The following is a 16,347-nucleotide window of genomic DNA, read 5'->3' on the forward strand; positions in this document are numbered from 1 at the left end:
ACGGACACGTGCAAACAAGTAACAATTGACACATGCATTCACACCTATGGGGTAGTCTTTAATCGTCCCAACATTCATGATGTTTTGACAATGTGCACGGAAGGAAGCTCAATGAGGTCAGAATCCACAAGGTGCTCTTGCTCCGTGTCGACCAAATGTGATCAATTTAGGCGATCATTCCAATTCTTCCAGAAATCCGTCACTGAGCCTTTTTGATCAAATGCCGTGTATACATGGAGTGAGAATCACTTTCATCCTGAATCAATATATTGAGGTGAAAATGTTCGGTTTTAACCTGTTTTCAAATGAAAAAGAAATTCATATAAATATGGCTGGAAAGCAACGTACAGTACCTAATAATTAAATCAGCCATGTGGTTTATGTTTTGATGTTCAGTCGTGAGTATATGGATTATTTTTAATGGACTTTTTTGGGGTCTAAATATCCGATTCCGCATACTCCACATTGTAAAGCTATTCGCAGCGCATCAACAACTCCACATTTCCATTCTCGCTACGTTGGCAACTGACAGGTAGGTATACGTCATATTACAACAGAAATATAAAGGTGTCGCGTGTGGCACGGTGAGTGATATCAACTCAAGGGTCTTGATTCTCTTAACATTCAAATTAAATTAGATATAAATAAACAACGCAACTAGGATATATGTACACCTGTGCAACACAAGTCATTCACCACTGATCCAAGCAAACGTGCACGCGTTTCGATCGTTTAACTCAGTCCGAGTCCACTTCACTTTTGCTCTCCTCTGTTTTTTCCGCGGACGTTTTTTTTGTTTTGTTCCATTTCGGAGTATTCTCCGATTCCTCCGATGACGACCTTTTCTGCCGCCTCCATTTGGCCCGTCTGTTTTTGAACCAAACCTGCGGTAAGAAACCACAAATGTAATCTTTATTTTTATATATATATATATATATATATAAATAATCAGTTTAAAGTGATTTTCAATTCGTACATTATTTTTGCTTCGTATAGGGTTATATATATATATATATATATATATAAAAAAAATAGGACTTAAATTGGCCAAATAGACAAGATCCATTTCGGGGTTAGGCAAATCAGTGTGGGACTTAACTGCACAGATTCGTTCAGTATGTGTATTTAGGCTCGACTTTATCATTTCACCAGTGTTATTTTTTACATTCGATAATTCATCCTGCTGTATCTTTCTGATATTCCCCTCCAAAAATGTGCACTTGAGATTGCTGCTTTAGAACCTAGCTACGTTGCAAAACTTAAGCTTGGGCAAAATAAACGTTTTATGCAATCGGCATTGTATGTATGAATTGAATTTGTTGGTTTTATCCATCCATTAATTTTGCGGGTTATTCTTTTTAATAAAAGCACATTTGAACATTGAAGCGCTATGAGCGCAAATCTTTTTTTCCATTCGCAGAATACTTTGCAAATCACAATGTACGCGCAGTAACCGCTGTACTCGTGCAAATAGAAGGGGGGAAAAAAAGTGATTGCTCTGACCTCGACCTTCTCCTCCCGTAGGTGAACCTTACGAGCGAGTTGTTCCCGGGTGCCTACGTCGGGGTACTTGGTCTCTTGGAAGAGGCCCTCCAGAGCCTCCAGCTGCTCGTCGGTAAAGATGGTTCGGTGCCGTCGCTTCCTGCGGCAGTGCAGCTGGTTGAGGAGTTGCAGCTCACTCCGCGAAAAGTTGCCCATATTCACGTAGGACATCATATGATGCGGCACGGAGGAGACCAACACCGAACCCGGACTGTCATAGCCTGCGAGGTAAATGGACACGCGCGCGTCAAAATGGGAAAACACACACACACACACACACACGTCGCTGTGTGCGGCGAGTCTGCTCGATTTATATTTATGTTGTATCATATTTAGATATTTATATAGTTTATATTAAAGGAGGAAAAACAAAACACGCAGTCACTACAATAGAGACGTCACACTCACACACTTAATTTTCACACGAAGCAGTTGGAAGCACTTTTCACAAACCTATTAGGCTGAGTCGGTGACATTTACCATGCATGCGTCAGACCACCTCAATTCGAAATCTTCAGGCCAAACCGGCAAAAACTCTCAAGCTCGATGTCTTGTGCTTTAAACGCACGCACACATCCGTCAATAGATATCTACAAGGTGATTGTAGAAAGTGTTGACATGTCCGTTGATGAGCGAGCGTTGCGTGCGCGAATGATAGCTTGCGTCCTTGTGCATCCGAGGTACAATATGACGTAGTCAGCAATCCAAACAAAATGGCTTTCAAGTATCATTTGAATCACAACATTTGCTGTGTGTGTGTATATACCTGGCGTGATGCAAGGGCATTGCTGTGGGCTGAGGCTGTGCACGGCGGCAGCGGCAGCGGCGGCCGCGGCACCGCAACAAGGGAGTCCTCCGGTGCCTTGAACTTGTAGCTGTCCGTAGTAATAGCCGTTATATCCGACTCTGGTTCCGTTCACAGACGGAACTCCGGGGCCTGGGAGGCCACACGCGGCAGTGTACAATCCGTTGTAGTCTGTATAAACAGAGTCGCTCAACCCCCCAGGCAAGACGACCGGAGCGCCCCGGTGGAGAAGCAGCGGCTCCTTGCAGCTCGGTCGTCCGGACAGTATACTGTCGATGCTGAACATCCCGGCGGGCATCGCTGCGGCCAAGCAGGGCAGGGGCTGCTGAAGAAGAGAGAGGGGAACGAAAAGTCAAAATAGTAGGCACCGGGCTGAAAAAACAAAACAAAACAAAACAAAACAAAACTGGAGGGGGCGACGGGGACTAAAAGCGCGCCATTGTGACTCTGGAAGCAACTCTTCTACTTGCATTCGCGAGGCACCGCGATAGAAAGAAAGGAGACTGTTGTTTTGAATGGGGCCGGTGAGAAGGGCAGCAGAGTTTATACCGTAGTGACGTCACGAATGAGCGCCACACGCTGTGGAGTGCGAACCGTCTGTGGATTGACAATTCATTGAAGGAGTTTTGCATATTTTTGCAAAGCGCAATTGTAAACACGTATTGCGATTGTCATTTCTCCTGGAAGACAATTATACTGGAACGCAGTAGAAAACAGAAATCATGTTGCTTTTAGAAAGATTTAGGACATTCATTGGAATTGACTACGAAATTGGATATGTGAGTAAATGTTTTCGAAGAAACTGTGTAGTTATTCGACGAGATGTCAAGGAAAAACTCAAAACTCCCCTAGTTGGACTTTTGAGTTTTTCCCTTGCCCACCTGAGAGTTTAGGATCAGGGGATGTTTGAGAAGATTTGACATTTTTCACATGTCCTGAGTGGTTAGTCACCTAAATGTTGAACAGAGGCTGCGATGTACCGAAGTCAAATTCCTTGTTTGGCACGCTCAAACATGGCGAACTCTTGAATCAGCAATATTTGCCACCATCTGCGTTTTTGTCCAAACTCTAATTCGACTCCATGATTTCGTTTTGATGCAACTATAGCAATTGTGGGGCGGGAAGATAGGTTGCAGTTCCTGGTCGTCATGCTCGGTCGGGTAAACGGTAGCCTTTATGTGTTCTTCAAAAAGCCATAGATTTCAAAGAATTAAGCGAGCCCTCGGCTACAAGATAAAGCCACCTATTTGCTTCTTTTCACGGTCATCTCTATGAGGAGATTGGTATCTTCCCTCCCTCCCTCCCTCCCTCCTCCCCCTTCTCTGCAGGGAGCCTATCAGAGCACGTCCTCCTAACGGCAGGCAGCTCATCATCTACGCAGGTCAACAAAGCACAACATTTTTTGCTCATTATCGCCTCTATTCAGTTGCAATACAGACCGCTCCCCGATCAACATAAATGGAGTGTTGCTTGTGTGCGTGGGAGCGTGGATTCTCACTTCTGTCTTACGCCCTCTTAACGCACTGCACGTTGGCAGACAATGTGAGGATTCAAACAGTCCCCGAATTGGGACGTTGGGGAAATCGTTGGTCGTCACACACAGAAAAATGTGTCTGGCCATATGGTGGGGGGAAAATAAACTGCTTCAACACAACTCCAAAATGATCACGCCTCTATGCAATTGGAGCAAAGACGGATCTTATTTGGCCCGTTCAATATATACTGTAGCTTGTGTGTGCGCAGGAACGTGGATTTTCAGTTCTCTATGACGGGGTCGAAACAAACACTACAGGTATGTGGTGAGATCTGGCTGAGAACGAAGCAGAGCAGGCAAACAAGCGGGAAGCAAGCAGGCGTATGATCAGGTGAAATGGGATTCAGAGCAGGAACGCAATGGGACGGGATGGGGCGGGACGGGACAGGTGGCAGGCCATGAGCAAAGCGGCCAGGAGTGACGGCTGGCCGTCCAAGGGTTTAAGTAGCCGTCTTGATGAGCAGCTCTGATGAACAATCAATCACTGCCAGGCGTGGATGAGAGGGTCACAGCATGGGAGGGGCCTGGCGCAGAGACACAAGAAAGGAGCTAACCGGGGTGCGAAAACAAAAGTGTGAGGGAAGGAGCTGGCCATGGTGCTGATGTAAAAACAAACAAAAGAACAACAACCTCATTTGCAATAGCGTTTAGCTGCCAACAGCAGGAAAAAGTATGTCGAAAGCTGTGTCAGTATTCAGTCATATCTATAATTGCATGTATTTAAGCAGCCACGCAAAAACCTTTAGTCAGCCACCATCAAAGCAATCAATATGCAGCATTAGATAACACAGAGCTTTAGAAATACTTTGAATTGAGGAGGAAGGAGGGGGGGGACGCAGAAATACATTGAATTGCATTAGTAAGACATTCTGTGGCCAGTTAGTTGATTTTTTGGAAATGATTTCTGCAAAATCTCTCTTTACTGCAATAGAAAGGCGCACGACAAAGGGTGCCAATATATATTGGATTTTTTTCAGGCTGGGAATACCTGCTCGCTCAAGCCTCGTCTCTGCGTCCTACTCACGTGACCTGCGTCCTCCCCCCGCCTCGCCACTTCAGCCCCCCCCCCCAACACAAAATACACGGTTCCTTTGTGGAACCTACTTAAGATATTTTGGTTGGGTGTTAATGTGCTGTCATGCGGCTGAAACGGCCCAGCTGTTTTCTCTTAGTGTTCATCAATCATTCATTTTACTCGGCATCCATCAGGCAATCCTGGTAATTACTGATTACAGGTCACGGGTTAGGATGGAGGAAACGCACTCGTACATATCGCCTGGATGCCTGCTTCCCTGCCTGACTGCCGTCTGGCCACGTGTCGTACCGTGAATCAGAAACACATTCATACATGACTGGAACGTGCCATGTTTTCACATCAAATTTGCAATCCATTGGAATGAGCCAAACCTGTGGGTGGCTGGATGGATGGATGGATGGACGGACGGATGGACGGATGATAGCGAGCTGGGAATTTTCAAGGAACTATCACACAAAAATGACAGCAGGTTTCACAGGAAATGTGTACTGTTTTGACCACTACACAGTTATTCATGTGGTATTGATGATCATTTCTAGTTTTTAGCCAGTGACCAAGTTCACTTGAGAATGAGAATCACCACTGTTCATCTGCGTAATACTTAGTACTAAAAGCGACCTAGCTTTCACTCGAAGCCGTTCCATTCTAAAGTATGTGTGTGTGTAAGTGTGTATATATATATATATATATATATATATATATATATATATATATATATATATATATATATATATATATATATATACACACACACACACACACACACACACACACACACACATATATGTGTGTGTACAGGGTGCCTTGCGTACCTTGAGAGGTCTGATGGATACCAAGTGTGATGGCACACTACCAAGACCCAGGGCAGCAGAGGAAGTGGAGCATAGATTAGCTCTGAAACAGAACCAGATTGTTGAGCACTGGGAGGTATTACCCGGCCGGCCGCTCGGCCGGCCGTCCGGCGGGCCAGCCATGCAGCCATGCAGCCAGCACCAGGCCCGCATAGGTCCCACCCTCATGTGAAACTCAATCTAAAAACGTAACTGTGTTAATAGTAGCTGCGTGGGGTTCTCATTTAATCCAATACAGGTGCAAAAAGAGCATAACCAATCCACAACAAGTACAAATATGTCTGCTTCTCTGTGTACTTTCACCATAACTCATAGTATTGCGGCAATACCCGTCAGTCTTGACTTGAAAAGCACGCATGAAAAATGTAGATCCGTGTCAGACCAAGCCAGGGTTAGAGGCACATAGCAGAGTGACATGACAAAATGAACGTGATGGCTTTAACCCTCACCAATTCAGAGCTCAAATGACAAAGGTACCATTGTGGATTACGACTTCAACAGAAATGTCATTCTTCATATCCAGTGATGGCAGAGAGGAATTAGTTGCAAATCCTTCCATATCAGCCATTCCAAGCACTTTTAATCCTACCTTTAGAAGGCTAAACTGTCAAAAAGACTCCAGCATATTCAGTCAACATGCAGTGCACATCCAATGCACCGTCCTACTCACGTGACCTTTGGTCGCCACACTATGCGGAAGGCAATCGCTCGCAAACATGCACAATCAAGCCACAATGACACAAGTACATTTCACAACTAGGCACGTGGTGGAGCTTGAAATGATCCGTGAAATAATATGGAACGCTCGGGCCCAAAAATGTGAAAATAGTCCAAATCTTTGGCTTTTATTGGCTCGCAACGTGTCGGCGCAACGGGCGCCCGGGACAGTCGCGTCTCCCTACTCCCGGCCCTCCCGTCCTGTGACACACATTCCTCTCGGCCACGCCCTGCAAAGCTGTTTGCTGTCGTTAACCGTATTGCCAGTTGAAATGTTAAACAGACATTTGTATTTAGTTGATGCTATAAATTCAGCTAGTAATAGCGGTTGGGAGGGTATGTGCTATTTCCAATCAGAGTGGCAGGCTTAAAGGTAACGAATGGGCTCTGGCTTTCAATTTGTAACGACAATAAAAACAAAGTCGGACATTTCCGATATGAAACAGGATTCATTTTCCACAATGAAATTGGAGAGATTAAACACAGTTCATTGGAGCAGACTCCTATCATCAAGGGATTTGGAACGTGAATAGGTGTGTCAGGGTGTTTCTGGACAAATTCCAGCTGAACCAAGTGAACAAAGACCACTAACTGTCCGTGATTTTCCAGGTCACTCCTTCAGTTATGGTTTTTTTTGCAAGCAATATTTGCCTCTCTCGCTCGCTCGCTCGCCTTCTCCTCTTTGCAGTTTCTCATAGGCAGAGCAGATTGAACCCAGCTGAGAATGTTGGTCTGCATCTGCAGCACACTATCCTAGGGGAATATGCAGGAACCACAAGGCCCGCCTGCCCCCTGAAAAGTGCCATGCACCCAGGCAGACGTCCAGGTGGATCGACTTGGGAGATGAATATGGAATGATTTGAAATGATCAATTCAACCATAGAGCTTGCCGCTACACCAACAGCCATTATTTAGTCATGCATCAATGGAGGGTAAATGACAGGTGTTCAACTGGTCCTGTTTTTACAACCATGGGAGTGTGGCTCGGGAATCACAGGTGTGTGTGTGTGTGTGTGTGTGATATTATGATGTTGGCTGCTCACAAAAAAATGGCATTTGCACGATTTAATGCTATTTCAACTCCCTCCCTCCCTCCTGTTGAAGCCGCGAGCGAGCGGGCAGGCAGGCAGGCAGGCAACCTTGCTCTTGTCAGAATAGCTCACACGGGGAGCAGACCTCCACTTGTTTGAGTGCTGTGTAAATACTAGGCGGCTCTGACAGACAACCAAAGTCAAAATGGTTTACACAAGGTCATTGTCGTTAAAAAGCAGAACTTAGTACTCACATGTTATTACCACCGCCTCGCCTGTCACTCGGATAATTGGAAAAACACAGGAGTGTGATGTAATCCTCCCTCGAGTACACAAATATACAAGCGCCACAGTACAAGGACCAGGACAATCAAATACATACACAAACATGGTCAAGCACTTTCTTCTATTGAGCTCGTACAGTACGGAGCAGATCATAATGCAACTTTTTTTTTTTTTTTTACTTAGTGTCGTTGAGGCTGCTTGCAAACTGGACTCCAGGAACAGCTTGGCTATTGTGTACTAGAAGGAAACACAATTCCTTACTTTATTGTGTGCGGTAAGGTCTTGGTTGTTTTGTTGTTGTTTACAATGGCCAATCCCTCCCTCCCAATTGTGGGGAAAAGTGCAGCATGTGAGCCCTTTGTCAAACGTTCAACTCTGCTGACTCTTCCGCTCACTCTTCATTCCCTTCTCCACTGTGCAGTAGCAGCAGCACCACTCACTTCATTCACAAATATTCCTTGATTGAATCCACGCTATTAGCTTCTTGAAAAAGATCAAATAATAAAAGTAAATCCAATATTTACCAATCGCTTTCGGTACATGTAGTCAATATGACACACTGGGAAGACTACTCACAGTGTATGCAACTTTGCTTGCAACTGTTTTTGTCTGAATTGTTAATGCAAGTGTTTCCTGTGAAAGATGATCAAAAATGATGATCAATATTTTGTAGTCTTGGGGACTGAAACGTGTGCCCATTGAAAGTTAAGCTGAAAGAGGCAATGCAAGACTATGATCACATACCTAAGTGAGTTTCACCGATGCCCGTCTGTAATGGCTGCAGGTCACGGCCGCTGCTTAACTTCAGATGACCCCGGCAGGCGGGCAGGCAGGCAGCCACGCAGGTAGGCAGGCAGCCACGCAGGCAGGCAGGCAGGCAGGCAGGCAGGCAGGCAGGCAGGCAGGCAGGCAGCCACGCAGGCAGGCAGCCAGGCAGGCATCATATGTTATTATAAGACTTTGTTCTGCTACAAAAAAGCAACTATCAAGGGGATTTCTTCCAATCTGGAGGCCTGGATTTTGTAAACATAAAGACCTTAGGGTTAGCAGGCTTTGCTCATGCACTTGTCGAGATATTGTTTTTGTCACTCGTATTTTTTTCTTCAACACTAACTTAAACCAAGAGTACTTATAAATACATATAAATGAATGCCAGTAGAACGAGGAAGCGTGTTTACAGTATGCTGGGAAGCATTAAAGATATTTCAACTATCTAAGGAGGCAAAATCCACCACACAAAAGGACCTTTCCAAAACACGCAGCAAATAAAATCATGAAACCAAAAGCACGGTTGGGGTACCGGCCGGGGATGTCGGGATAGTGGCACGTCACAGTTGGAATTGATTTGAAAGGCACAATCCAACACTCCTGATTGAAATGGTCAGATTGTCAGCAAGCTCTGTCAAAACTTGAAACCACCCTGATGCTTTGAATGGAGTCAATTGCATCAACAGGCAGGCTATGTATGGCTCTTGTGAGACCAGGGGGTTCCCCAACCCAGATAGGTCCATCGATTGATTGTAAAATCGCCAAGTCCTCACTCACCTTGAAGCATTCCTGCATCGCTCTTCAGGCACAGCCACGCGTGGAAATGGGCAGCTTCTCACAAAGTGACGAGCCACTCCCGTACCAGCTCTCCCCGCGACTTAAGTGGACATGCGGCTTTTCTGATTTTAGCGCATCAAATAAATGTTGTTTTCACATACTCCGTGCAATGTGCTCAAGTACTGGTCATTGCTATTTGCCGCCGGCCATTTGTGAAATTTGGGTGTTTTGACTTTCACCTACCTGTTTTATGGGTCTTGGACAGGTGCGAGCGGCATGTCGCAAGGAGTGCTCAGGGAGTTTGTGTGGAAAAACGAATGACAGGGAACGTTGCTCCTAACCCATTTGGCGTTCCCAAAGTGTTACTTTGAAAGTAGGTCATCCCGGTGAATGATTATGATCGCTGCGACGTCGATCAATCGCCGGCTTGATGTCGACGGATAGCGGCTGGCTCACTCACGTAAACAGTTCCGTTTGGTAATTCATTCCTCTCCAGATGGCTTAATGCTTGGCATCTCTTTTGAAGAGACTTGCCTTGTAAGGACCCTTATTATCTTTTGTAATGCATAGGTAATCACATGTGTGCCGCCACCTCTCAACACTTGCCCTCCTTGACAGGCCAATCAGCTGCTCACTCCAAATGTGACCAAAACATGCATTTTACCTGCTCTTTTCGGCCCCCATTTTCACTCATCAAGAGCCTGTGATTGACATGTGTGAGGACATCAAAACCTTGAGTGAAAGAGCAAAGCCATCAGATCTGACAGCACACACAAACTAAACTCACATATCCATTTATTTTCATCCCTGGCCTGCCCGGGTTTTCGCTCGCTCAGATGCAAGGCTAGGGTCCTGAGTGGCAAGAGCTTTGTCGGCGCCTAAAGCCACGGAGATATTCGACTCCGGTTCGATCGGTTGCTAATACAGGCTCCGCAACTACTACTGATGATGATGATAACAACGCTAAAAGCGACGACATAAGGACAAAAACGATTGTTATTGGCTGCTTCCTTTTAAAATGCCATTTCGTTGACGACAGTTCCCCCCCCCCCCATACCTTTCTGAGCCCTAAGCAAAACGTGAGCTAACTACACTAACTGTTTATGTTTTCGCACTCTTTGCAGTCCAAGTGAAAGCAAACAGACAAAGTTATCTTCTCGGAGCAGGATTAACCCTCAAAGGCTCGTTCTCAGATCCAGCGGGAGCCTTTCGATTGAATAACAAATTAGTTTTGCTGAGGATTTGCGGCTAATCTGGGCGGGCCGTTGCCCTGGGTGGGACAGAGCGAGAGTGAGGGGATGATGGCGAGGGTGGGGGAGAATTCTACTGCTGGGGGGAGAGAGGGAGAAAGAAAGAAAGAAAGAAAGAAAGAAAGTAAAAAGGAGTCCGATTGAGGGAGCGACCTAGCACTTGAACTGCGGGCCCTAATTAACGACTGCTGTAAATGAAAAGCAGCTGGCAATAATTACATCATTAAAGTGCCTTTGGGGGGAAGAAAAGCATAATTTCTGCAGCTATCATCATAAATCTTGTGCTGTCCGACCTTCTACGTTTAACATGAACTTTTCCCAAGTAGGTTAATGCATGACTCGTATCAAGCGCACACTCACTCTCCCTACTCTCTATAAATAGGCATCAAATGCTGAAGGGAGAGCCGACACCTCTCTGCGGATGACCGAAACCAAGAGAACGGAAATACAATTTCATGCTATTCCAGCGACCGAGCGCATTTTCAATTGAGCTAGCGAATCCCGATAGATAGCCACCGTTGTTTTGTTTTGGGTTTTCATTTTGTTTCAACTCAACTGCTAATTGTCACGCTGACAGCGCTAGCAGATGAGCAATTAAGCAGTTAGGCTTATTTCACAAAGCGAGCCATAAACACCGCTAAGTGTATGGTGAAACAAGGCAGCCAGTTTGTGCGCTGGCTGGCTGGCTGGCTGGCTGGCTGGCTGGCTGGCTGGCTGGCTGGCTGGCTCATTTTTGTCACTTCCAAGCATGATTAATAGTTACATTTTTCCCCAAATTATTTAGACACAAATCATTTGGTACAATGAGCGGGCTATTACCACATACCATAATAGACATGTAACTATGATGAAAGCTTTAATTTGTTTTCAGAGCACTTAGAGAGGTTACAAAAGCCACTTGACTCCCCGTAATCAATCATGTGTTACTTAGCACAAGTGTCATATGGAAATGCAAATATGCCATCTTAAATGCGGGGCTCCCGACAGCTGGCGTTTCATGGCTCTTTGAATCTCTGCTTACTGTTTTTACTGTGAAGAAAATTACAACTCGTCATTTGGCAGAAGATTTGTCCTCTGTGAATGACCAGGGGGATTGACAGTAGGAGTAACACGACGCCACTTTCGGACCGGCTGCAAACAATTACACACACCGTGAAATGTCTCATGGCTGCAATTGGAATATGCCACATGCTATTTATTCCTTCCAATTTTGGATGAATGTTTTAACTACATTCAACGTGCATATACAAACTCAATATGGTCAAATGAATTTGCACGCAGTGGAAAACGCTTCGTAACAGAGCGCTTAAGGCTGAAAAGGAGGCCAAAACCAATCTCATTCTTAACAGGATTTGAATCACATTAAAGGTCCCCAAACAGTGAGTACACGGGCTTAAGGAAATAATTGTTCTGATTTTGTATTGTCCATTCATCTGGATTGTTCCGCCCAGCACGCCCTCGACCCCCGTGGGGACAAAGCGCTACAGAAGCTGGATGGATATTTACAGCCAACAAGTGCCAGCGACAACACGAACGCCATTGCACGACCAGGATCCCGCCTGTGTCTTTAAGATTGAACTTGATCATATTGATGGAGAAAGTTAAGGAAGGAATGCTACAATTGAAGACAACAATTTTGGACAATTACGCTTCGTATTTTGTGTTACATGATGGAAAAACATTGGCGCTCGCAAATTGGAGTCTTAGCACGCGTATTGTTACATGGAGAAGGAAGCCATACTCACAATACTAATGCGTGAAGATTTGAAGGCAGACCCAGGACTGTAACTTAAAAGTAGCGCCCCCCTCCCGCTGGCTCGGTTGACACATCAGTATGCCGCCGCCGCCGCAACAAACACAGACCTGATTGGGACCATGAGCGTTCCAGTGCATTTTAAACGACTTGACAGACTTCAGGGTTAAGATGCTCGGAATCAGATTTGAATTACAACCGCTAAATGCCCCTGTCAAAGTTAATCAGGGCTGACATTGGCCATGTGTGTCGGCCCGAGTCGTTTTTGTAGCTGAGGCGTAGCTGAGCTAAACAAAGAAATACTCTGATTGCAACACCTGGGGAATTGTCACTGTAGAAAAAGGGTGGAAGGCCGTTCTCATCCACTCATTGCTTATGTGCGCTCAATTTGGCAAATCAAAAGCCTACTGAAAAGTGCCACTCTGGTGACATGTAAACAAAGACTTTTAATACACCTTGACACTTTTGACCTCTTTTTTTCACTGCCTTTTTAATAAGCTCCCCAATGACGAGAGATTTGCGTCGACTTGAAGCGCTACGGGAGCTTTACGTCATTCGCTATCGTGAGGCTTACTCTTGCCGGCACAATTACTTCTGAGTAGTATTCAACAGGTATTCATACACAGAAATAGGAAAGGCACAACAAATCTGGAGCCAGCAGTGTGCAAATTCATCCAATCAATGTCAAAGTTCAAACCCTTGATATCAGAAAGGATAGCCAAGAGGCGCTTTTGAGCCAGGGGTCACCAAGTGCGCTCCTCGACGCCACACGCACCTGGTGCAAATGATCAGCTCATCAGCAAGCTCTACTAAGCCTGACAAAAGTACTGTCTCCTAAAACTAAGGCCAATCTCCTTGATATAGCTTTATGGACACTGTATATAGCCTGATGATGATGATGACTTGGTTTATGTACAAATGCAGTATTGTGCTCTCTACGATATTGATACAATGACTCTCGAGAGTTCTGACGTCATTTGACTGGGAAAAGCAGTTCCAGCGACACCTCATTACTCCTGCTTAGACCCCGCTTTTGCCTTTGCCCCCTCACCCCTCAAGTTGCCACCCGTAGTATAATGTAAACAGCACCCCCCTTTTTTTGCACAAAATGCATCAGGCTCCCAGTGACCTGCGTAGCTACCTCCCCGCCTACTTAACACTGGTGTGCATTACATAGAGCAAGTGCAAATTAGGTTACTGTCTAATTTCCACAGAGCTGCGGCATGCGGGTCTCGAGCCAGTGCTTATGAAGGATGTTTAAAAGGAAAGGGGGAAAAATAAAAAAAAAACAGTAACCCAGTCATTAGGGGAAGGATTAGAGCACGATTTGGGTGTTTTGCTGATCTCAGCTTCACAAAACATTGCCGGCACAAAAGAGAAAAACAAATAGGACAAGTATTTTGAATAGGCTGCAAATCTTTTTCCCCCCCCCCCCCCCAAAACTTGAAGGTGTGGAGGCACAGCGGTCAGAGGCTGGGGGAATCCATGCATTGTGGGAAAATGCTTTCCATCTGAGAGCACTTCATTTAAAGGCCTTTCCAAGACTGCATTTTGACTGAGCTCAAAAGGTTGGAAGCAATGAGACCTCAGCCAATTGCGCTCCAGACCAGAGCCCAGTCCTGATTTAGTGGCTTCATGCCTCCCTCATCATCTGTCGGCAGGTCTCACGTTACAGTGCTGCTGGTGGTCACTCTCGTTTCAATTTGCCGTGCGTGCTGCACTTCTGGGACGTTCAATAAATAAAGCACGATGACCACAGAAGAATGACTCTGAAACGTCGGCAGCTTTCAGTTGACTCGGAATTTAGTTGTCGGATACCTACCAAACGGCCAATGTACGTACGTGAGAAAATTGGCATTTTCTTGACTTTCTTTTTCGCTTTGACCTATACATGCCGTCTCACAAAAAGGTCCACCTGCTGCTCGACCTAACCCTTAATTCAGAAATAACACGAAATATACAGCGCAGTGTCCATCTATTTCTTGATTGATTTGAGGGTCAAACTTCTGGCCCTCTGACACACGGTGGTTGGCCCACGGTACAGAAATCCAATGTATCCAATGAGTGAGTGCATGCATGTTAACGTCTTGATTAGAGGACCTACAGCAGAGGCCTACCCCAAATCAGCATCCAATAAAACACACGTTTACACAAGGCAAAGACGACATTAGTAATACTGAAATAATATGCCGAGCCTTCTTCTTTCTCTGTGTGTGTCATAGCGGTCTTCTTGGTGAAAAAAATAATTGCGCCGCAGCGGTTTTCTCTGGCTCACCGACATATGATTCAAATGGAATCTACGTAGGTCTCTCTCTCGCTCCCAGTTATTAAGAGGGAAAATGTGTGAGACGAGAGACACGGCTATCGGATGATCCTAGATCCCGTGCTATTTTGGCAAAGATTTGGGGCAGAAAGCCCCGCTTCAAAGCGGCTAATTAAGCTAAGTCCCGATTTCACGGTCACAGCTGGACGTGATTACTAATCACAACAGCTCGTCCGTCGTACAATTCCACCATTTCCCCGTTAGACGATACGCGCTGGGTGGAGAGAGAGAGAGAGAGAGAGAGAGATAGGGCGCAGAACCTTCTGGGTCAGGAACGGCATCGCATCTGCATTTGTTTACAATTGCGTTTTGGTCCCAAAAAACAGTTGGCGCAATTTCATTCTGCACGAAGCACTCTGTTCAAAAGCTGAGGTCTGTTTAGACTCGTGCACAAGTACGCATACACGGCTATCCGTGCTCAAAAGGCAAGCAATTTAGGATGACCGCTTCTCGTTGTTTTTTTTAGGAGAAAACAAGTACTCTCACCTTGCTCGCCCTTTTAATGGCTGTTAAACGGTGGTGGAGCCAGGTCAGGCTTGAGCATTGGGGACACGGCCCAGCCACGTGGATCTATGGACCAATATCAAGCAAGTCTCAGGACAATCGCCGCCCGCTTTGCTTATGCGGGGACGTGAATCACTCCTTGTCCAAATGTTCTCTTTTCATTTCTGCTTGATGGAAAATAGACATTGAAATAAGTGAGGCAATAATGATGACAGCAAGGTACATCATAATTCGGTCATTTCAGCTCCCGCACAGCTTATTTCCGTTCGGCCACGCTACGTCTCCGCTGGTAAATTGCTTGCTGTATTCCTGCAATGAAGATGATGAGTGATCGTTACGTTTGACACCATGCCTACTTGATTTAAACAAATTGAGAAATATGCCACCAGCGGGGGGAGGGGGGCGCACACAGTCTAGGGACTTTAGAGATGATATAAGCCCGCTTGAGCTCGAGATGATGAATCGCACTTGATTACAACGAGTCTGCTTATTCTCACACAATCAAAGGCATGCGGTGAAAATAAATGACATTTAAAAGGCAGTAAACGTAAAAATAAATCAGTGTTGGACTATACCATTGTTTCATAGCATGGAGATGGCCATAATTACGCTTTCAAATAGAAGCAAATGTATGATTTGCTCCCCAGGTAACATGCTTGAATAGCATGTCATTTAAAATAATATATTCCATGGTACCTCAACATTTCTCTCAATAATAGTCTGCAGAACATCTTTGTGCGTGTGTTGTATGCACACAAATATATGTATACACAGACATACATACATAGTATATACACACATACATATATATATATATACATACGTACATATATATATATATATATATACACATACATATATATACATATATATATATATATATACACATATATATACATATAATGGTCAACCAACTATATATATATATATATATATAATATGTACACACACACACATATCTACACACACACATATATGTATGCACGCACGCACACACTGGATCTTTTTGCCTCCAGCTAAGTCACGCCCCTAAAACATTGTTTACACACAGTCTTGAGGAATGCTCATCTGAAGCCCTTCCTCCGGCCTCCATCCCTGAGGCCGTCAAGGCCTTGATTGGTTGGGCCGGCCCCAGGAGCAGTAAGCTACTCTGCTGCTGCTGCTGCGGCTG

At 45.2% G+C, this 16,347-nt stretch overlaps 2 protein-coding genes across 9 annotated transcripts in view; one reads left to right on the top strand and one right to left on the bottom strand.

Moving 5' to 3' along the window:
• Positions 1–1,557, top strand: part of ak7b (adenylate kinase 7b) — an 11,725-nt gene extending 10,168 nt beyond the window's left edge. For all 6 annotated transcript variants that reach the window (XM_085932362.1, XM_085932356.1, XM_085932359.1 and 3 more), the window contains one exon: positions 1,525–1,557. The gene's annotated coding sequence lies outside the window, so the exon portion shown is untranslated. The remainder of the gene's footprint in view (positions 1–1,524) is intronic.
• gsc (goosecoid) lies at positions 48–13,360 on the bottom strand. Of its 3 annotated transcripts, none has more exons than XM_085932369.1 (4): positions 8,546–13,360; positions 2,309–2,669; positions 1,504–1,763; positions 48–884 (listed from the first exon to the last, which is right to left on the bottom strand). In XM_085932369.1, the coding sequence occupies exons 2-4, from the start codon at positions 2,643–2,645 to the stop codon at positions 738–740; spliced, it is 744 nt and encodes a 247-aa protein (XP_085788495.1). In that variant the 5' UTR covers positions 2,646–2,669; positions 8,546–13,360; the 3' UTR covers positions 48–737. The 3 variants fall into 3 exon arrangements, with proteins under 3 accessions (XP_085788495.1, XP_085788496.1, XP_085788497.1); XM_085932370.1 differs by having other exon boundaries at positions 2,309–2,672; positions 8,546–8,579; XM_085932371.1 differs by lacking the exon at positions 8,546–13,360 and adding an exon at positions 4,870–4,905 and having other exon boundaries at positions 2,309–2,672.
• Between the last annotated feature and the right edge of the window lie 2,987 nt (positions 13,361–16,347).

The sequence above is a fragment of the Syngnathus leptorhynchus genome, chromosome 15 (genome assembly GCF_054491065.1).
Source record: "Syngnathus leptorhynchus isolate UIUO chromosome 15, UIUO_Slep, whole genome shotgun sequence".
NCBI classification, from domain to species: domain Eukaryota; kingdom Metazoa; phylum Chordata; class Actinopteri; order Syngnathiformes; family Syngnathidae; genus Syngnathus; species Syngnathus leptorhynchus.

Coding starts and splice junctions, on each gene's coding strand:
- gsc (XM_085932369.1), bottom strand. CDS start 2,645: ATGCCCGCCGGGATGTTCAGCATCGACAGTATACTGTCCGGACGACCG. Junction 1,764..2,308: donor ATGCCCTTGCATCACGCCAG/GTATATACACAC, acceptor TTTACCTCGCAG/GCTATGACAGTCCGGGTTCG. Junction 885..1,503: donor TACGGGAGGAGAAGGTCGAG/GTCAGAGCAATC, acceptor TTCTTACCGCAG/GTTTGGTTCAAAAACAGACG.